Source organism: Fundulus heteroclitus, chromosome 11, assembly GCF_011125445.2.
Source record: "Fundulus heteroclitus isolate FHET01 chromosome 11, MU-UCD_Fhet_4.1, whole genome shotgun sequence".
Taxonomy (NCBI): Eukaryota; Metazoa; Chordata; class Actinopteri; order Cyprinodontiformes; family Fundulidae; genus Fundulus; species Fundulus heteroclitus.
In genome coordinates this window covers 763618-785169 of record NC_046371.1, presented here as the reverse complement: position 1 = coordinate 785169, position 21552 = coordinate 763618, and the positions used below count along the sequence as shown (strand labels likewise).

The window sequence follows — 21552 nt, the reverse complement described above, 5'->3', positions numbered from 1 at the left end:
GATAAATGTTCGTGTTAAACCTCTGAGTTTAAAGTTTTTCTGAAGTCCTTCCTGCACCTCCCCTGAAAGGCCAGATGGCGGCGCCATGACACCAGGGTCAGACAGCTGAATGTTGCCTTTGCGTGCTGTGGGAAATAAGAGGAAAAGAATGAGAACATGTGGAGATCATCTGCTGTTTTTGAGGAGGAGCTTCAGAGATCAGCAACGTGTGGAAATCTGAAACACTTCTGGAGTTTAAAAAGCGGAAAGGTTTGGCATGCAATAATATTACTAGTACTACTAGTAGTAGTAGTTGTAAATACCTTAGAGGACCTAATAGGGTGTTGGGTTGTACTATAATAACGGTTTAGTACCATAATAAGGATGATAACAATAATAATAATAATTATTATTATTAATAATAATATTTATTCTGTTGGGCCCATTGTTAAATTAGTTCGATCGTTGTTTCAGTCAAACTGAAACACGTCTGGCCGGTTTTCCGTGATATTCTTATTTCGGAGCTTTTCCCGGGTCCTTGAACGCACCGCGGGCGGATCTTTCGCTGTTTTTTTCCTCCAGATGCAGTTTGGTGAGTTTGAGTCGCTGCTCTGAGTCTCTGAGGATCAAACTGTGATCAGAACCGACCGGACCGGACCGGACCGGACCGATGGAGTAACGGAGCAGCTCAGCGGAGGTGGGTCGGCAGCAGCTGATGATGATGATGATGATGATGATGGTGAAGTTGGTGGGAAAGTGAACAGCTGTGTGACCTCTGACATCAGACACGCTCAGCTGAGGAGGACAGGGTGAGAAGCAGATGGCAGATCAGAGATCCATGATGGTTCCGGTTCCTGGGCTCCTCTGTGGCTGCCAGGCGCTGATGTTCTGGTTGTCTTCTGGGCCGTGAACGCCTCCTCCATATCCGGGAAGCTGGATTTCACTTTGTTGACATTCCTGTAGCTCAGGTTCCTTTGGTCAACACTCCCGTCTCTGGGGAGAGCAGCTATGCTCCAGAACTTCTTCTGGTCCATTCTTCTCCAGATGGCCAGCGCTGGCTGTGGGTTTCCACAGTCCTGGTGACAAATCCACGGGCAGCACTGGAATCTGACCTTGAAGGCAGCAGATGTTCCTCTAAAATCTCTTGTGGACCTTTCTTCCCTGAAAAGAACCAGAGCCTGGATGCTGCTCTGCAACCGTTGTTTCTTCCCACTGTCTCCTCAGAAGGTCCAGCTCTGAGCGGTGAGCAGCAGAACCTTTAAGTTCAGGAAGCTTGAGGTGGTTCGGCTTATTTGGGCTGAGATCCGCAGGTTCTGGAGGCTCAAACTGGTTGTGGTGGTCCTTAAACCGTCCTGGCTGAAGTTCTGCAGGGACCGGCGTGTCCATGAAGGCTGGACTGGGTCAGCAGAAGGTCTCTGAGCAGAACTCTGCTGCCCAGACCCAACCACACGATGGAGGAGACTCTGATCCGTGGGCCACCGTCCTCCATCGCTCCACGGCCCGGTTCTGGTGCTGCCAGTCGGAGCTGATCGGGAATCGGACCCACGTCCTGCGGCATCAAGCGTTTTATTCTGAAAGGTCTAACAGAGCTTCCTCTCTCCTCAGGTATGGCGTGTGTGTGGTTGGTGTGCGCGTGCACGCTCAGTGTGTGCGCCGGGGCTCACGGCGGATTGGACGGCAGAGGCCACGCCCACCAGGACCATCATCACCTGCCGGTTACCAACGGCGACGCGGCCTCAGGTAACAGGACCGTCCTGACGGATAGATTTTTACCAACCAGCTTAACTTAACAACGAAAAGACGTGAAGTTTGGATCGAGACACGAAGACATTCTGAGTCCAGCAGGACGGGAAGAACGGCGCCGGCCCGACTGGACCGGGTCGGTATTTAAGGCTCAGACTCAGGAGGACGAAGGGTCCTGTGGCCCAGATCATTAACCCTCCACCACCGTGCAGCAGTCAGTGGGAGGTGGTCCTTCATGGTTCTGTCCCTCATGGTCCAACATGTCCAGAGGACGCCGTCCCAGAAGTCTTTGAGCTGAGCGCGGCGCGGCGGTGGCAGCGTGGGAGCTAGCCGCTGGCAGCTAACCACAGCTTCCTGGAGATGACACGCTGACGTTGTCACAGGAAGTGAAGCCAGTCGTCTCTTTGATGTGTGCAGGGTGCAGACGTTGGCTCCGCCCACTCAGGAAGTGGAGGTGGTGCAGATGGACGTGTAGACCTGTAGCTCAGCGGCGAGCGGCGTCAGCCCCCAGAGGATCTTCAGGACTTTGGATGCTTTCTGACTCAGAGTCTTATCTGACTCAGTAGGAGTGGAAATGTGAAGAACTGGGGGCTGACAGGGTGCATGATGGGAAGCGTAGTTTCTGTGGAGGTTTTCAGGCTCAGCTGTAACTGGACTGTCCTCTGTGGTTCTGGTCTGAGGCTATTTCTGTCTGCCAGCTGCTCAGTTAATCCTCACCGCCGACTCTTTCTTCTTCTGTGGTGCCGTCTCTGTGGACCAGAGGCGACCTGAGCTCAGGTTCAGGGTCAGAGGTGACGGCCGACCCGCTGAATGGACCTGAGCTGCAGGTGTGAGGGATGGCAGACGGCCGGGTGGAGGCAGCACCTCCCAGGCAGCTCCTGCTTCTTCTTCTCTGGTAGCTCAGGGGGCGGAGGAGGCGGCTCCACCTGTTCCCAGGTCGTCCTGCTGGGAGATCTTTAGTCAGGTGGACTTCTCATGCTGCCACCATGCTCCACTGACAGCATGGAGAGAAGGTTCAGTGTCTCCTCCAATCAGAGCAGCTTCTCCCACAGGTGTCTGGCTGAAGAAACAAAGGTTGGACCAGGAGTTCCCACCAGGTTCTGTGATGGTCAGAAAGGTGCAGTCACCTGAAACAGGAAGTGTGTTTCTGTGCTGAGAGCAGCGGGTCCATCAGGTGGGCGGCGGAGCAGAGCCGGGCTGAAAATGACCAAAAGTAGGCATGAAGCTGTGTTTCCATAACAGCCTCAGCAGACGGAGGTTCTGCTGCCTCTGGTGCTGCTAAGGAGAATCTGTTCTGGTTCTGGACCAATTATCAGTCAGCTGTAATCAGGACTTCACCTGTGCAGACCTGTTACCTGTCCAGGTGAGCTTTCAGTCCAGGTGAGCACGTCCGGGTCAGAGCAGCGGATTCACGAGTCGCCATGCCGCCAATAATCCTGATCTCTGTGAGGCTGTAATGAACCAATCTGGACCCTCTGGAGGTCAGAGGTCAATGGGACTTTATTCCAGATTAATCAGCAAAATCACTTAAATCACTTTAGAACATCACCTACGACTAAAATAGAAATAAATATTATTAAAATAGCTAAAAATGAGACTTCAGTCCTTGTCCACCTGCATCCCTCACCTGAGCACCTGTACGCGTTTATTAAAGTAGAAACAGACCTGAGCTCTCCTCACTAAATAGATTCTATTCTATTCTGTTCTATTAGGGCTGGGTTATATGGCTTTCCCCTCCTTTTCGTTTCACAAACAGAAAATAAAGAAACTATTTTAAAAACTTCCTTTAATGTCGAGCGTTTCCTCTGGGAGTCGACCTGAATCTGAAGCTGTGATGCATGCTGGTAAAACAAGATGGCCGCCCTGCTGTGGGAAATAATGAAAGTATAACGAAGCGTTTGCTGCTGGCTTCACCTGTGTAGCATCAAAATAACGTAAAAAACAAGAAAATGAATAAAGTGCCTCATATTATGGTAAAAAGTTTCCATATATATATATAATATATTTATGAAACATTTATTCAGCATCGCTGCAGTTCTCCTTATGGAAACCCAATAAGGGCACTGGTAAAATAAAATAAATTTGCCAAAAATTAATTCTTAAAAAATTGTAAATTCAAATTAAATTGATTAAATCAAATTATCACCCAGCCCACTGTTCTATTAAATTTTGTTCCATTTTAGTGTATTTTATTCTGTTGTATTTTATTTTACACTGTTCTATTTTATTCTGTTTATGTTATTCTCTATTATTTTATTCTGTTCTATTTTATTCTATTCTGTTCTATTTTATTTTAATATATTCTATTTATTCTATTCTGTTCTATTCAATTCTATTCTGTTCTATTTTATTCTATTCTATTATTTTAATATATTCTATTTTATTCTATTCTGTTCTATTCAATTCTATTGTGTTCTATTTTATTTTTAATTTGTTTTGTTCTATTGTATTCTTTTTTATTGTATTCTGTTCTATTCTATTTTATTCTATTGTTTTTTTTTTGTTTTATTTTATGTTTTATTTTATTCTGTTTTATTTGTATCCTATTCCATTCTGTTCTATTTTAGTTTATTCTGTTATTATTTTATTCTCTTCTGTTTTATTCTATTCTGTTCTACGTTATTCTATTCTGTTCTACTTTATTCTGTTCTGTTCTATTTTATTTTTAATATATTGTATTTTATTCTATTCTGTTCTAAGGCCCAGCGGTAGAACCAGAGCAGCCGTTCTCAGGTCCAGTTAATCTCTTTCTTCTCTCGGTGACAGGCGGCGCTGAAGGTGTCATCTGATTGGTCCTTTCAGTAAAGGACCATTTCACCGTTTTTATGTAACATTTAGCGTCTTTGATCATCTGCAGGTGAAAGTCTAAAAGCGTCTCCCTCATCAAACGAGGACTGATATGTTCTATGAATACAATCTGTGTTCTGTGTTCTATAAAACATGATTCTAATCTTAAACGGAGTCAGAACTGCAGCGCCTGGTCCAATCTGTCTGACATTCTGCCGGTTCTGTCTGATGTTCTGTCTGACGGTTCTGACGTTCTGAGGTTCTGTCTAACGTTCTCTCACAGATCTGTGCGCCATAGATCCGCCGCTCTGTGGCGACCAGAGTTCCCTCCTGAGCTTCGAGGCGATCCGCAGCATCCACAAGCTGATGGACGACGACGCCGACGGCACCGTGGACACCATGGAGACGGACGAGGTGAGGCGGGGGGGAACCAGGGGGAACCAGGGGGGGAACCGGGCCGGTCCGAACGATGAGATCCTGCCGCTGACGTTCCGTTCCTCCTCAGTTCCTCAGGGAGGACCTGAAGTACCACGACCCCAGAGCCAAACACAGCAGCTTCCACAGGAGCGACCCGCACATCAGCGTGGAGGACATGTGGAGCACCTGGAAGGGCTCAGAAGGTGAGCAGAACCAGAGCAGAACCGGAGCAGAACCAGAGCTGCTGCTCCGGGAGCTGAAACGGAACCAAAACCAGCTGCTTGTCTGGACTTTATCAGCGTAAAACAGAACGGGACAGAACAGCATTAATCAGGATAAAAGGCGGAGAATAAAGGTTCTGCAGCTAAACGCTCCGTAGGAAAAGTTTCTGATGAAACGGGCTGGAACCAGAACCGTGGAGGAACAGGAAGCGGTGCTGTTTACTCTCAGCAGAGCAGGCGGTTTGGACCTGAGCTGCTGCAGAACCTGCAGGTGTGTCCTGACGGCTCGGTCCGCTTCTTCTTTGTCTTCAGTGTACAACTGGACGGCGCCGCAGGTGGAGGAGTGGCTGGTGGTCTGCGTGGAGCTGCCTCAGTACGCAGAGAGCTTCAGGAAGCACCAGCTGGACGGCAAAGCTCTGCCCAGGTAAGACTCACCTGAAGCCCCGCCCCCAGGTAAGACTCACCTGAAGCCCCGCCCCCAGGTAAGACTCACCTCTGCAGGACGGCAGCTAAACGATTCTTAGTGTGTTTGTCCTGGATTTAAGCAGGAAAATAAGATTTCTGCACTTAAAACAGGAACGGCTCATCTCCATCATCTTATTATAAATATATCAGTAAATCTAATTATTTTATTTTAGGGTCAAACACTCAGAAATCTGATTTTCCCTTAAATTGGACAGATGGACTGATTTTAAGAAACTTTAGTTGCCGTTCTGCAGTGCAGACCTGAAAATGGATCAGTCAGAACCCAGAGAGGCCCGGTTCCCCTCCCTGCTTCAGACGGGCGCCGTGACATCATCAGGGCGAACGCCGGCCCTTTAAGGTCGCCCCAGGTTATGGGTCAGAACCAGAACAACTCTGATCATAACTGAAATGTTTCAGCCTCCTCTGATAAATCCAACTGTAGATGCAGAGGTTCTGGTTCTGGCCTCAGAGGTTCTGTAGAGAACATCATGGAGACCAATGTGAAGCAGGTCAGAACCAGGTCAGAACCTGTCTGAGGGGTTAAAGCTCAGCTCAGCGGGTGTTCTGTCTGGGTTTTATCCGGGTCAGCTGGTCAGGAGAAGTTCTGCTGGACCTCCAGAGACATGATGGATCTCTGTGGTTCTGGTTCTGCTGGACCCACAGAGACATGATGGATCTCTGTGGTTCTGGTTCTGCTGGACCCACAGAGACATGATGGATCTCTGTGGTTCTGGTTCTGCTGGACCCACAGAGACATGATGGATCTCTGTGGTTCTGGTTCTGCTCAGGCTCCAGCTCTCTCCTCCCACGCAGGTTCTGTCTGAGCCGGACCGGGTCAGCTGGAATAATCAGGCGTTGCTTGTTAAGGAGCAGAGCAGCGGGTCAGAACCAGAATCAGACTGTGCCCTCCTCTTCCTCGCTGCAGGCTGGCGGTGAAGAACATCACGCTGACGGTTTCCCTGCTGAAGATCCTGGAGCGGAGCCACGCCCAGAAGCTGCAGCTGAAGGCCATGGACGCTGTTCTGTTTGGACCGCCACCAGGTGTGAGCCGGGCCGCTCCAGAACCCGTTCTGTGGGATAAAAGCAGAGCAGCTGCTCTTTAGATCAACCGTGGAACGTTTGTTTGACTTTAAGTCGGTAAAACTTTGCATTTTGATTTAAAATCAACGTTAAATCACAACATTTAGGAGCCGTTCAGCAGATAAAATCTCATCTGACGGTGAAACATCAGATGAGATTTTATCTGGAGACCCGTCACAGATCTTTGAGGAACACTGGAAGTAAGTGAAATATTCTTGAAATGGGTACGGTATATTTTTCTTTGATTTGAGCAGCTAAATAAAATTATCTGCCAATTTTACCCCTAAAATAAGATAATTAGACATCCTGCACTTGAAATAAGACGATAATCTTATTTAGCTGCTCAAATCAAGGAAAAATACCCAAATTTCAGGAAGATTTTACTTACATTTAGTTCCCTTTTTGCAGTGAGGAGAAAAGGGAAAGAAGAAATAGAAAAACGGTTAAATCGGTCTGATTTACCCCCCCCCACCAGTTACTTTAGGGCCGACTGAGGAGCAGTTCAGCAGTTACATGCATCTCACATTGTATTAAATTTTATTTATATACGCCGTTTCACAGCGCGTTCTAATCTATAATCAAAGTTTTAACATTTCAAAGCGGCTCAACTTTAAACATGAGATCTGAACTGATGCTCTTCATCCAACCAGGTGGAGCTTTATGACTTAAAGTCAATTAAAAGTTTAAAGTTCTGAGATTTTACCTGATTCAGCACTGAAGCTGCCGTTGCTGCTAAAACCTGCAGCCAAAGTAAAATAACGCTCATGTTCTTGTAGCAGAAGAAGCTGACCATGACAACTGTTGCTTTACTGGACCAGGACGCCTGTGGTTCTGATGTTTGGGTCTTATTTGTGGGTTTCTGTGTGAGCAGGCCGCCAGAACCGCTGGAAGGACCTGGTTCTGGGTCTGTCTGTGCTGATGGCGCTGGGCGGCTGCTGGTTCGCCTACACCCAGACCAGGAAGTCCAGAGACGACATGGGGAGGCTGATGAAGGACCTGGAGGGTCTGCAGAGGGCTGAACAGAGTCTGCTGGACCTGCAAACAAAGTGAGTCCAACCCAACAGCAAACCTGCAGGCCTGAACCAGAACCTTTAACTTCTGCAGAGGAAATGTTTGAATAACAGGAGAACGTGACTATAGATTAATTAATGATGTCACACAGCCGTCAGAATCCATACGACGTGGATCCAAAGATAAGGAGTCCAACCTTTATGCCTTGGTGCGCTCCTGTAGATTTAAATCCTACAGCATCGTGCTTCTAGACGAGGTGTGAGAGAAACCAGAAATGCAGATTCAGCATTTATCACACAACTGTAGTGATGTGTGATAAAGTCAGACTGGGTGCCTGCTGCATGTTTTCTGCATAGACTGAACACTTTTAGTGAGGACAAAACACTGATGGTATTATCCTCCAGGTTGGTGAGAAAGTTTCCTCTCTAAGGAAACCCAGCAGGTTGCATCAAGTCTCTCCAAGCAGCATTCACTCCTCCTGAAAGAGCGTAGAGCCACAGTGGACAGTCGTCTGCATTGTTGATGGCTTTGCAGCAATCCCTCATACTGAGCATGCATGAAGCGACAGTGGAGAGGAAAACTCCCCTTTAACAGGGAGGAGAACCTCCAGCAGAACCAGAACCAGGCTCAGTGTGAACGCTCATCTGCCTCCACCCACTGGGGCTTAGAGAAGACAGAGCAGAGACACAGAAAGCTCAGAAGCTCACATTGACCCAGGAGTACTTTCTATGTTAGAGAAGACAGAGCAGAGACACAGAAAGCACAGAAGCTCACATTGACCCAGGAGTACTTTCTATGGTAGAGAAGACAGAGCAGAGACACAGAAAGCACAGAAGCTCACATTGACCCAGGGGTACTTTCTATGTTAGAGAAGACAGAGCAGAGACACAGAAAGCTCAGAAGCTCACATTGACCCAGGAGTACTTTCTATGTTAGATGGTAATAGAGGATGATCTGCCTCCCCTGATGATGTCACAGCTAACAGAACGCCAGACCAGGTGTACCTTCTATCAAGATAAAAATGACAGAGAACAAAAAGTTAAAAGATAAAATAACAACAAACAATGCAGATTGGAGAGCAGTAGGAGAACTCAGCAGAGAGAGAGAAATAGACCCTGATGTCCTCCAGCAGCCTAAGCCTATAGCAGCATAACTATAGAGGTAGCTCAGGGTAACATGAGCCACTCTGACTAGATGCTTTGTCACAAAGGAAAGTTTTAAGATTAATCTTAAAAGTAGACGGGGTGTCTGCCTCACGGACCAAAACTGGGAGTTGGTTCTACAGGAGAGGAGCCTGATAGCTAAAGGATCTGCCTCCCATTCTACTTTTAGAGACTCTAGGAACCACCAGCAGACCTGCAGTCTGAGAGCGAAGTGCTCTGTTAGGAACATACGGGGTAATCAGAGCTCTGATATATGATGGAGCTTGATTATTAAGGGCTTTATACGTTAGAAGGAGAATTTTAAATTCTATTCTTGATTTAACAGGAAGCCAATGAAGGGAAGCTAAAACAGGAGAAATATGATCCCTCTTGTTGATTTTCATCAGAACTCTTGCTGCAGCATTTTGGATCAGCTGAAGGCTTTGAACTGTATTTTGTGGAATTCCTGATAGTAAAGAATTACAAAAGTCCAGCCTTGAAGTAACAAATGCATGGACTAGTTTTTCAGCATCACTCCTGGACAGAATGTTTCTAATTTTGGCGATATTCCTGAGGTGAAAAAAGGAAACTCTGGAAACCTGTTTAATATGGGATTTAAATGACATGTCTTGGTCGAAAACAACACCAAGATTTTTAACTTTATTACCAGAGGCCAAGTTAATGCCATCCAGATTAAATGATTGATTAAGAAGTTTATTTTTTGAGGACTCTGGCCCAAAGATTACAACTTCTGTCTTGTCAGAATTTAAATGCAGGAAATTTAAAGTCATCCAGCTTTTGATGTCATCAAGACATGACTTTTATTGAATCAGCCTTAACTTTTGTTAAAGTGCAGAATTATAAAAAACATTAGCGGTAAAGTAATCCATTCGCTCTCTCTGTCCTCATCATCAACTCCCAGAAGAGTTTGTGCTTCTCTCCTCAGAGCGCCGGTTCAGTTTACTGAGGGCCTTAAGTAATAAATAATATGAAAATATTTCCTTTTCTGGTCCCACAGAGGGAAACCGTCCCTCAGGAAGCAGAGAGCTGCCTTGCTGAGAGGCGCCCGGGAAGCAATCTGTGGCCGAGGGTCTTGAGTTTTGAACCATTGACCTTTGGGGCTTCTCCTGGATGCAAACACAGATGAATTAGTATAAATTTTGCTTTATATCTATGGCAATTAAGATGATCAAGCTGCAGTAATTGACTGATAATTTTACTGCAGAGTAAAGAGTTGTATTTTAATTCCTTACTAGTTTTATTGATGTTTCTATAGTTGTGGTTATTTCTCGTCGTCTGTTGCGCCGCACTGGGAAACAGATTTCCCCTCTGAGGGACAATAAAGTGAAATAAAGAGGAACTCTGCACTTTTATGCCCCTGATGAACAGCAGCGGTGCAGTGGGGCTGTTCTGGTGAAGCCACCAAGGTCTGAGTTATTTTTAGGTGACAGCGACACAGAAAGAATTAGATGAAAATACTCCAGACTAGTGCTAAAAATACCGCCGTGTATCACTATGCTGTGACCTTACTGCTGTTAACACAAACAATGCTGCTGGTCTGAGAAACCATGAGATCCCATTTAACTAATTAAATGTCATTTAGATCATGACAAAGCTGCTGCCACCAGAAGGAAATTACTGTGTAACGTGTGAGAACAGCCTCTGCCGGAGCTTTGTTTAAAACCCTTATATGGGCAAAGACTAGCCGGCAGCTCAGCACACGCACACGCACACGCTAACCTGACGAACACGCTAACCTGACGAACACGCTCCTGCAGAGAGCAGACACCCGCTGAGGCGTGTTGTAACGCGTCGCGTTAGCACACTCTGCTTCCTCTGGGTTTTACTAACTGTACTGCAGCGGACTCAACCTCAGTTCCTCTTTTCTGCAGAAAAATGTCTTTGAGAAACCAGAGAAGTGTTAGAAAAGCAGCCGAAGATGTTCCAGAAACTTTTCAGGCGTCGGTGGAAGATGTTGAGGACAGGAAAGCTTTAATCCTTCCGTAGAAAATGTTCTTTAGAGGCTTGATCAGAGAAGTTCTTAAGACTTTCTGCAGGTTTTCTCCTGGCTTTGGCAGCTTTTTAATTTTTTAGTTCGGTACCTGAATACAGCAGCAGGTTTGACTGGTACTCCTTAAAAAAGTAGGAACATTAACGGCTCAAATTAAAATATGTCTACTGCTGATCCAAGTTCATCGGCATAAATCATGACAGCTCAAAAAAAAAATAAAAAATAAAAAAAAAAAAAAATAAATAAATAAATAAATAAATAAATAAATCATGACAGCTCAGCAAGAGCATGAAAATATTAACAGGAACCAAAATAAAATAAAAAGAATACAATAAAATAATTAGATCTGCTTGTGGGTCAGTTCTGTCCTCAGTTTGGGCCAATAGAGTCAGATTTCTGGTTGTATGCTAAACTAAGTTGGACAACGGCAAATTACCAACGCTAGGCTAGAAATGATAAACTAAGTGAAATTAGGCATAATTGGAATATTTGTGATGATTTAAGATAAACTAAGAAAAACTAGAATACATTAAGATTAGTTAAGATAAGCGCAGGAAACCTGAGGCTGGAAAAACTAAGCTACGCTAAGATAAGCAAAGCTAAAATGGGTTAAGAAAACTTAAGTTGAGATGTGACCGTAAAGTTTAGCTAAGAAGCCAAGCTAAGGAAAAATAAGATAAGATAAACTAAACGGTAATATAAACCAAGATAAGATATAAACCTAGCTAGGCTGAGATAAATTACGCCAACATTGATAAACTAAGCTAGGCTAAGAAAAAGCTAATCTAAAGTGAGCTAAGCTAAATTAGCTTAGATAAACCATGTTAGGGGTTAGTAAGATAAGAAACAAAACTAAACTTAGCTAAGTAGAGGAAACAGGTAAATTGCATTAAGAGACGATATGCTAACAATCAATGTTTTTTAAATCATTAGTTGTTTGACTTCTTGGTCAGAAACAAGAACGATTTTACATCTAATGAGGAAGATAGTCTCATTATTTCCTGTATAATCTGTGCCTTGAGTGTGATACAACTGAAGACAAAAGAAAATTGAGCGTCTGGTTTAAAACCTTTTTTCTAGTAATTGAAAAGTACCTGAAATTTATTGATAACTGTGATAAAATAGATAAAGACCAGAGATCGTCCTTCAGTGAAACATCTACCAAGCGGCTCTTTGGAGCTAAAATCCTGTTTTCTGTTTGCCAAACCATGTTATCTTTGGGCTTTTTCATAGATTTACCTAAAGAAATGGCAAATGAATATAAAAAAGAACGTAAAGAGCCAAAATAAAATGTACTTTATTCTGTGCTGACTCAGCACTTTATGGACCAGTTAAGGAGCCTTTTTATGGCTGAATGATTCATTGGTCAGAGTTAGGTGAATTAAATATGAAGCTACTAATCAAGATCATTTTAAAGAATTATAGAAAACTTTGGCTGCTTTAACGGAAAATATAAAGTAGGTCCCTGGACCAGTATTCCTCTCTGCTCTGTCTTCTCTAACATAGAAGGTACTCCTGGGTCAATGTGAGCTTCTGAGCTTTCTGTGTCTCTGCTCTGTCTTCTCTAACATAGAAAGTACTCCTGGGTCAATGTGAGCTTCTGTGCTTTCTGTGTCTCTGCTCTGTCTTCTCTAACATAGAAAGTACTCCTGGGTCAATGTGAGCTTCTGTGCTTTCTGTGTCTCTGCTCTGTCTTCTCTAACATAGAAAGTACTCCTGGGTCAATGTGAGCTTCTGAGCTTTCTGTGTCTCTGCTCTGTCTTCTCTAACATAGAAAGTACTCCTGGGTCAATGTGAGCTTCTGAGCTTTCTGTGTCTCTGCTCTGTCTTCTCTAACATAGAAAGTACTCCTGGGTCAATGTGAGCTTCTGAGCTTTCTGTGTCTCTGCTCTGTCTTCTCTAACATAGAAAGTACTCCTGGGTCAATGTGAGCTTCTGAGCTTTCTGTGTCTCTGTTCTGTCTTCTCTAAGCCCCAGTGGGTGGAGGCAGATGAGCGTTCACACTGAGCCTGGTTCTGGTTCTGCTGGAGGTTCTCCTCCCTGTTAAAGGGGAGTTTTCCTCTCCACTGTCGCTTCATGCATGCTCAGTATGAGGGATTGCTGCAAAGCCATCAACAATGCAGACGACTGTCCACTGTGGCTCTACGCTCTTTCAGGAGGAGTGAATGCTGCTTGGAGAGACTTGATGCAACCTGCTGGGTTTCCTTAGAGAGGAAACTTTCTCACCAACCTGGAGGATCTGATGGAGTCTGACTTTGGAAAGAACCTTGAGATGATGGGATGTTAATTGTTGCTATATTACATTTCAGTTGAATAGACCCAGTCCGCTTTGATTCAGGGGGTCTAAACTGATCCGAGAAATTTCTCATCAGGTTCTCTGGTTTGTCCTGATGCGTCTCAATAATCCAGGTAGAAAAATCAAGAAATATTGAGTAAGACTGAAGAAGTCTCTTGGAGAAAAGATTAAACGTCTCAACAAAGAACCGTTCCGGACCCACTGAACCTTTTTTTGATTGTCAGGTTTGGTAGAACCCAGGAGGACCTGTTGATCCAGGGTTGTGTCTGTCAGAGAGCAATTAACTTAACAAAAGTCGTTACTTTTGTTTCTCAGACATTCAAACTCGGGACTTCCTGCTTCTTCAAACTACTGATGGCTGCAGGTGTAGAAATGTTTTAAAATGGATGAAATAAACCCAGAAACGTCGTTCCAAGCATGCCATTTTCTCAGTTAATATCGTTCCTCCATCTGAAGCTGATCAGAAGAGCCTCTGCTCTGTGGGCCTGACCAGCAGCTGCTGCATCAGAAATATTTCCACCACAGCTGCTGATTGTGATCTACAGTAAACCAACAATAGCAGCAACGCCTGCAGGCCCCGCTGTTATGCTACAGTTAGTCTCAGTCAGCTGATGTCAGCTTAAGCAAAGAGTCTCTCCCTCCTCCCAGGAATAGTAACAACCGTTCACTTCCTCAGACGGTGCAGCAGCGCCACCTGCAGGCAGCCACACTGTTAACCCCTATAGAACAGACTCTCACACCCGACAATAATTACTTATAGCTCTGCAAAGATCTGATAGCAGCAACAATAATGATTCTAATAATAATAATATTTGTACATTCTGATTTAACCCGTTCCACAGGGAGCAGTGGGCTGCCGCAGTGTGGCGCTCTTATCCACACTGAAAACACTTAAAATAAGTAAAACTTCATTTATATTGCAGCTTTCAGGATAAAAGTCACAAAGTTCTTTGCAGAAGAAAACTAAAAAACATTAAACCTCAGTACAGACAAACTGGTCATTTTATATTTTGTATAAGGTGTCCTCTAGTAGCCAAGTGCTGTTGCTTAATGACACATTTTTAGATAAAGAACACAAATACTGAATTCAAACTGATCCTTTTATTCAACCCACTTTTTACCAAACAGAAAAATAACTGTCTAAAGGGGGCGGGGCTTGGTGACGGTCTGCGTTTGTGATTGGCTGTGAGGATGTAATGACTTTATTAACATACATGAAAAAGGAAGGAAAACTCTTCTGTTTACCTTTTTGTTTCTGTTGCACCTCACATCTATCTATCCATATATATTGTTAATAAATAAATAGATAAATATATAAATATATATAATGTGCTGTGGAGAAAATGAACTGGAGGCCCGTAGGTCTCCTCCCTGGGCAGGAAAATAACCGAGCTAGGATGCAGCGTAGGGATCCTGTGGAGCAGAGGTTGTGCTTCCTGCTGCAGGTGAAGTACAGGTGTGGCTTCTCTCACCTGTCAGGCTGCAGCAGGCGCAGGAGGAGCAGCACTGCGTCCAGGTGGAGAAGGTGAAGGTGGAGGAGCTGCTCCAGAGCGAGATCGACTCGGCCAAGCAGGAAGCTCAGCGGCTGCGTGAGCTGAGAGAGGGAGCCGAGAACGAGCGGAGCCGGCAGAAATACGCCGAGCAGGAGCTGGAACAGGTGAGTCTGCAGCCTCAGCCAATGGGCAGCCGGCTTCCTGAGCCGCGCCTCACCGCTCGGTGCCGCTGGCAGGTACGCATGGCGCTGAAGAAGGCGGAGAGGGAGCTGGAGTGCCGGGCGGAGTGGGCGCCGCCGGAGGCTCTGCAGAAATGGCTGCAGCTGACGCACGAAGTGGAAGTCCAGTACTACAACAGCAAGAAGCAGAGCGCCGAGCGGCAGCTGCTGCAGGCCAGGGAGGGGGTGAGTGACCGCCGCCCAGAGAGAACCACCGCCGCGGCCAGACACCTGTCAGGTGTTCCCATCCTCAAACCGGCCCCCGTTAATTCCCTGATTTAAACTTTAAACCACCGCGTCCTGACCCAGACCTGGATGTTTACCATGGATCCTTAGATCCCACTGAGCTATATTATCCACTGGAGTGCTAATAGCCGCTGTTAGAACGAGTCACTGTGAAGCCACCAGCCGCCATATTGGTACTCCCTATTTCCCCCCAGTAACAAGGGAATATGTGCGCTACAGCATCGAATAACGAGGATTTTCTCATGTTCAGGGGGGCTTAAGACTTTTAAAATGTCAAATGCCATATACTTTATGTTATGTTCTAAAACTATCACGTACTGAGAAAGTCATGTGCTGAAATATTTAGCATTTAATTTATTTAAATATATATATATATCATTTATAAATATATTAATAACAATATACAAAAACATATTTACATATATATATATACATATATATATTTAATATGAATAACATGTAAAATATTTCAGCACCTAATTTCCTAGTAGTTGATAGTGTTAGTACATCCACTGACTGTAGAATTACCTGTGAAACGTTTTCACTCAGCCAGAAAACTGCTTGTTGTTGCAACCAAATCCTGTGGGATTCTGTGAGAGTAGGGAGCAGAGGCGGACAGAGTACACAGCTTCATTACTTGAGTAAAAGTACAGATACCCCTTGCTAAATTTTACTCAAGTACAAGTAAAAGTACTGCAGTCAGATGTCTACTTAAGTAAAAGTACTGAAGTACTTGTTTTTAAAAGTACTTGAGTATCAAGAGTACATTTTCTAAATATTGCATTACTACTGCCACAGTGCTTACATTTATGTACAGAAATGTCCTACACATCGAGTTATGAAAAATGTTAATGTTAATACCTTGGAGAATGTAAAAGGAATTGAAAGTAAAACCAAGTCATTTTATCTTTTTACCATGTTGCTTTATTTAACATTTCTCACAAGGCAGTAGCACAATGGCAACACTCTGACAAACCTCTGCTAGAGTTTGAATGGATTTTTTTGCACCCACATTTGAACCTGACTGTGTTAAACACACCGCATACTAAAGAACATCAAACCAAATGCTCGGCTTAATTTTTGTAGGCAGTGATGAAGTTCTGTTTGGGTAAACACAGCAAACACTTGAAGCGAAAACTATCATTCAATTGTTCAGAAAATTGAAATAGTCGGGCAAGGTGGGGCCACGGGTTGACACATTCCCGGGATGGAACTGCTGCGTCTTCATCCATTGTTCGTCTCTTGTCTAATAAATCTGACCATGGAGTTGATTTCGGCGGAAAGCTGAATGGGATTGCTGATAGGCTGTCCCAATCAGTGGCGCCTTGCCGCCTGCACAATCCAATCACGTTTGAGAGGGAAACAACAAATTAAAGGTTTCCAAGATTTTTTTATTTTATTTTTTTAGAAGATTTTTTTTTTTTTTACTCACAGTTATGGATAGAAATGTAGTCGAGTAAAGAGTACAATATTTACCTCTCAGATGTACTTGAGTAAAGTCATGAGTACTCTCCAAAAATTATACTCGAGTAAAGTACAGATCCCTCAAAATTGTACTTAAGTACTGTACTCAAGTAAATGTACTCTGTTACTGTCCGGCTCTGGTAGGGAGTAGCAAGATGGCGGCCAGTGACTTCAGTTTTTCAGGAAAATCAGCCCTCCATTGTATAATATAGCTCAGTGTTAGATCCCAGCAGCGCTGCGGGGCTGACCGGGGACGTAGGTGAGGACGTTAGCAGATGATTTCTGACTCTTCTCCTCTTCCAGGCAGAGAAGATCAAGAAGAAGAGGAGCTCGCTCTTCGGGACCTTCCACGTGGCTCACAGCTCCTCTCTGGACGACGTCGACCACAAGATCCTCTCAGCCAAGTGAGCGTTCTGGTTCCTGGTCTGTGGCGTTCGGACCGGAACCGGCCGAGTCTGCTTAACGCTCAGCACGCGTCGCCTTGTCACCTGCTCAGGTGTTTGTGGTCCCGCCCTCTCAGACAGGCGCTGGCTGAGGTGACGGCGGCTCTGAGGGAGAAGCTCCACCGCTGGCAGCAGATCGAGTCTCTGACCGGCTTCTCTCTGGTCAGCAACCCGGGTCTGGGCGCCCTGGCCGCCGCCCTCAACCTGGACCCGTCCTTCCTGGGCCTGAGGCCGCCCACGCCTCAGAACCTGCTGCTGTCAGACGACCTGGACGACATGGACGAGGACATCCTGTCCCCGGGGACGCTGCAGTGTGAGTCTCACCACTGGTCCGGTCTCTGTCCGTTTACGTGACGCCGGCGCGGCCCGGAACCAGCAGTCGTCCGCTGTTATTCTAACCAATCAGCTGATCAGTTACCTGCGTCTCCTCTGATTGGCCGCCCACAGACGCAGCCTGGCAAATGGACCGGCGAGTGAGCGACTTTTGGCCCCTGGGGGCCACCGAGATGCCATGGAAACAGTCAGGTAGGCTGGCCTGCATTCCATCCAATCAGCAATGACCAGTTTATTCCTTCACAATAAAAGCACCAGCAGCGTAATTCTCTCCCCGTCTCCTGCAGCTCAGAGTCTGATGCCCTTGCGTCAAAGGGCTGGAGACCCCGGGTCCACCTTTGGCTCTCAGAGGTTAGTTGAGGGGCGGGGCTTATCTGAGGATGGGTGTGGCCCGCCCGCGGCGCCCCGCCCCCTGAGCGGGCGCCCCCGGCAGAGTCGCAGCCGCTCCATTGGCCAGCTAGAGCTCCTCCCTGTGCCCCCCCCACCTCTCTCCTCCTCGCTGTCTCAGCCCTCCGTCGGCCCCGCCTCCAGTCCTCACGACCTCACTTCCTGTCTTCATGACCTCACTTCCTGTCCTCCTCCGTCTTCTTCCTGCGCTGACAGCTCCGCTCATTTTCCTGCTCTGCTCCTCCCAGCTTCTCTCTTCCTCCAGACTCCAGGGGGCGCTGTGGTGACCCAGAGGCAGCTTGGGGTATCTTCTTCTGTTTTACCTCTAATGTGGTGAAAAAATGGCCTTAAACCAGAAACCCAGAGTCCAAAACGTTGAACCCGAATTCCTAATAACTTCAGTACAAACACACCTCTGGCTCTTCAGAATAAAAGCACTTCCTGTTCTTTGTATCTGCAGTCACAATACCTGCTTTATTCAGTAATTCATTCCCTACCTTAGAACAAGCTTACAGCTTTCAGGTGCAGCTTCTCTACATTTTTATTATTTTTAATAAACCTTCATTTAACCAGGAAAGTCACCACTGAGGTTAATAATCTGCTTTTCAACGCAGAACCGGTTTCATCTTCCAAAATATTTTCCTTCTCTGATTCCCTCCATGGAAAGTTGGGCAGTAAAAGTTGATCAGTTTTCATTTAATGCTTTAAATGGAAAAATGTGCCGGTGCTCCTGTTAATGTTCTACAAATATGGGACATAAACGTGGGTAATATTTTTATATGCATCTATCAGTCTATAGAAATGACAAAGAACAAAAGAACAAAGGCTTTTCTGAATTAAAGTGTAATGAAGCCGCTTTTAACTTCAGGCCTCATGGTGTTAACATGGATATGAAAAATAACATAAAAATATAAAACAAAGAATCCTTAAAAACAAAGAATAAATAAGTTTTGGACTTAAGATTTTGATTTGCCTCAACAAACCAATGTCATTTTAGCAATATTATCTTACCTTTAATCTAAAAATATATTAATCTCTTCAAAAAATGTATATATTGTACAGCCATACAAAGGGTCTCTGCTCACATATTTAAATATTTAATCATATTTAATAGCCAATTGTCCGTCAAGTAATGAGCTGTATATAGAAGGTGAGAAATTTAAAAAGTGATCAGGCCTGAACTTGTGTATTTGACTGGAGGAAACCAGCTTCTCTCCACTTCCATCACACAGGAATAGAAATGGAGACATCAGAGGCTGGAAGATAAAACAAAATGAAGCAGAAAACAGGAACCGTGTTGTGAGAACATTTCACTTCATAAGGATTTTATATTATTTATATTTATAAATGCAAGTTTTAGTACTTTCAATAATTAAAACGTACAGTAAAAAGTTAAATATGAATAATTATTTAGAAAACAGTAGTCTCCATTAGTGTTCACTCTGTTTCTGCAGCTAGTCAACAGCAGCAGGCGTCTGGGTACGGCGTAATGTTTGTGCCGTTAACTTGAGTCAAACCAATCTGAGCGCGCAGTGAGACAGAAATACAGAGATAAAATACCACAGACAGGAATTCAGCGTTTAAACATCACACCCGCTCCATACCTGTCTGTGGTGTTTAAATGCTGTGTTTCTGTCTCACTGCGCGCTCAGATTGGTTTGACTCAAGTTAACGACACAAACATTACGCCATATCTGTGCAGCATCAGGATCCCTGTTAGATGCGCTAATGCTAGCTTGCGGAGTCCGACCTGCGTTTTTTAATTTTATTTTTTTTTGGTTGTGCAGTGAAGGACCGCTCAGAGCTGCTTTTATCATCGGTTCTGGTCTTCTAGAGCCAGAACATCACAGCCGTGATCATTTCCCTCCTCTCTCAGCCAAAACACCTGAAGCCACCTGAACGTACGGCAAGCGTTGTGCGCCAAAACAAGGTTTTCAGGATTTAAATCACATGCAGAGTTTAGTTCCTGTTGCCTGATAGTTTGTTTTAACTCAGTATATAATAGCTGATTGTACATTTGTGATTGTTGTGATGAAAACATCACAGGAATCACACGTTAAATAATAACGTAGATGAAAAAGAAGATAATCTAAGATTTTCTTGGGGGTGCTATGACTTCTCCACGGGGAGCTATAGCGCCCCCTAGCGCCGCCTCTGAATTACATGAAGAAAATGTTATTATTGCTGTTAGATGTTAGATTAATATGAATAGTGGAACAAAAGTGCGTGCTGATGCATGTGAAATAGGAATAAACCAAATGTTCCCGTTTTACCTGCGTAGATCATCGTGTTGGCGGCGCTGTCGCTCTCCCAGGTCAGACCCCCTCAGGTCTCTGAACACCTGGGAGGCGAGGAAGACTCTGGGTTCAGGTGCTGATCTTCGTCTCGTCTTCCTTTCAGGGACCTGACCAGCCGCTGCGACTCTGACGCCACCCTCCCGCTGTCTGCCAGCGAATCACGAGCGCCGCAGAGCTTCAGGCCGTATTTTCTGGACTGTAGACCCCATCTGCTGCAGGGCCACAGCGCCCCCTACAGGCTGGGAGGAGGTCTGGAGAAGAGCTCCAGCCTGGGCGAGCTGAGGGGCAGCTCCGCCGCCACGCTCGCCTCCTCCTGCTCCACGCGCTCCCTCTGCATCACCTCGGACACGCCCGACGTCTCCTCCTCCTCCGCCTCGTCCAGCTCGTCCGGCAGCGGACAGGGAGCCGGCGTCCAGCCGTCCAACGCCAAGGACAGAGCGGAGGCTCAGGAGGCGTCCGTCAGCCGCAGGAAGAAGGCTTTCTACACCATCTTCAAGAAAAGGAGAGAAGCTCCTGAAGCTGTGAGCCAGACTTAGACCCTCCTGCTGGGTCAGGATGGAGCTTCATCTTCATCATGGACAGCCTTCAGTTTCCTCCTGCAGGAGGAGGAAGAGGAGTTAAAACTGAACTTCACACAAAGGAGGAGACGCAGTAAAAACCAAATCTGTGAAAAACATTTCCTGCAAATAGAAAGATTAAGACAATAAAACAGAAAAAAATCCAGATAGTTTTAATTTTTTCCTCATTTTTCTCTGTGTTAAAACATCGATTAAAGAATAAAATTGTTTATGCAGTGCAGATTGTTTAGATTCCTAACCAGGTTTTATTTCCCAGGATTTTTTAACGTTTTTATTTTATTTTTTTTACTTTTATTCCCAGTGAGCGTCTCTGTACAGTTGATTTATTCCACTGTGGGTTTGGTGTAAACTGCAGCGGCTGAGCCCTCACCTGACAGCAGGTGGCGCTGCTGAGTGGCAGCTCCACCAATAACCAGCCTTATTTAAAGCTGTTAAACATGTTAGCAGCAATTAGAAGAGGAATCTGATTAATTCAGCAACTCTGTAGGTCTGAGGTCATTATAATGAAAAGTCCAAAAAGACAGTTTATACTGAGAAATAAAGAATAAGATGTTCCATCTTAAGTCCTGTTGCACTTTTACCAGATATGCTTCTAATGTTTCACTGCAAAAACAGAACTATAATAAGTAATATTCTCTTAAAATAAGTGTATCTGTCCTTGATCTGAGCAGGTAAAAAAGATTTGCCAATGGAATAAGATTTTTGCACTTAAAATAGGAACAACTCATCATCATTTTATTTCAAGTGCCGGAAGTCTAATTATCTTATTTTAGGGGTCAAAATACTAATTCCATTGGCAGATAATGTTATTTACCTGCTCAAATTAAGGACAAAAACACACATTTTAAGAACATTCTACTAATTTTTAGATCCGTTTTTGCAGTGTTCAACCTGGAGATCTGAACAGCTCCCCTAGTGGCCATCTGAGGAACAGAAATCCA

At 45.0% G+C, this 21552-nt stretch overlaps 1 protein-coding gene across 2 annotated transcripts; it reads left to right on the top strand.

The window, feature by feature from the left end:
- Positions 1-499: 499 nt before the first annotated feature.
- Positions 500-20756, top strand: stim1b (stromal interaction molecule 1b). 2 transcript variants are annotated; one of them, XM_036142672.1, is made up of 14 exons: positions 500-676; positions 1585-1719; positions 4793-4923; positions 5015-5129; positions 5460-5571; positions 6538-6653; positions 7564-7738; positions 14632-14809; positions 14882-15049; positions 16877-16977; positions 17094-17329; positions 17464-17541; positions 17637-17700; positions 20137-20756. In XM_036142672.1, the coding sequence occupies exons 2-14, from the start codon at positions 1587-1589 to the stop codon at positions 20567-20569; spliced, it is 2040 nt and encodes a 679-aa protein (XP_035998565.1). In that variant the 5' UTR covers positions 500-676; positions 1585-1586; the 3' UTR covers positions 20570-20756. The 2 variants fall into 2 exon arrangements, with proteins under 2 accessions (XP_035998565.1, XP_035998566.1); XM_036142673.1 differs by lacking the exon at positions 500-676 and adding an exon at positions 900-1221.
- The last annotated feature ends 796 nt before the right edge of the window (positions 20757-21552 follow it).

Excerpts from the sequence above, each read along its gene's own strand:
- stim1b (XM_036142672.1), top strand. The coding sequence starts at position 1,587 with ATGGCGTGTGTGTGGTTGGTGTGCGCGTGCACGCTCAGTGTGTGCGCC. Across the intron at positions 5,572-6,537 it reads GACGGCAAAGCTCTGCCCAG|GCTGGCGGTGAAGAACATCA; the intron begins GTAAGACTCACC and ends TCCTCGCTGCAG. Across the intron at positions 17,330-17,463 it reads GTCCCCGGGGACGCTGCAGT|ACGCAGCCTGGCAAATGGAC; the intron begins GTGAGTCTCACC and ends GGCCGCCCACAG.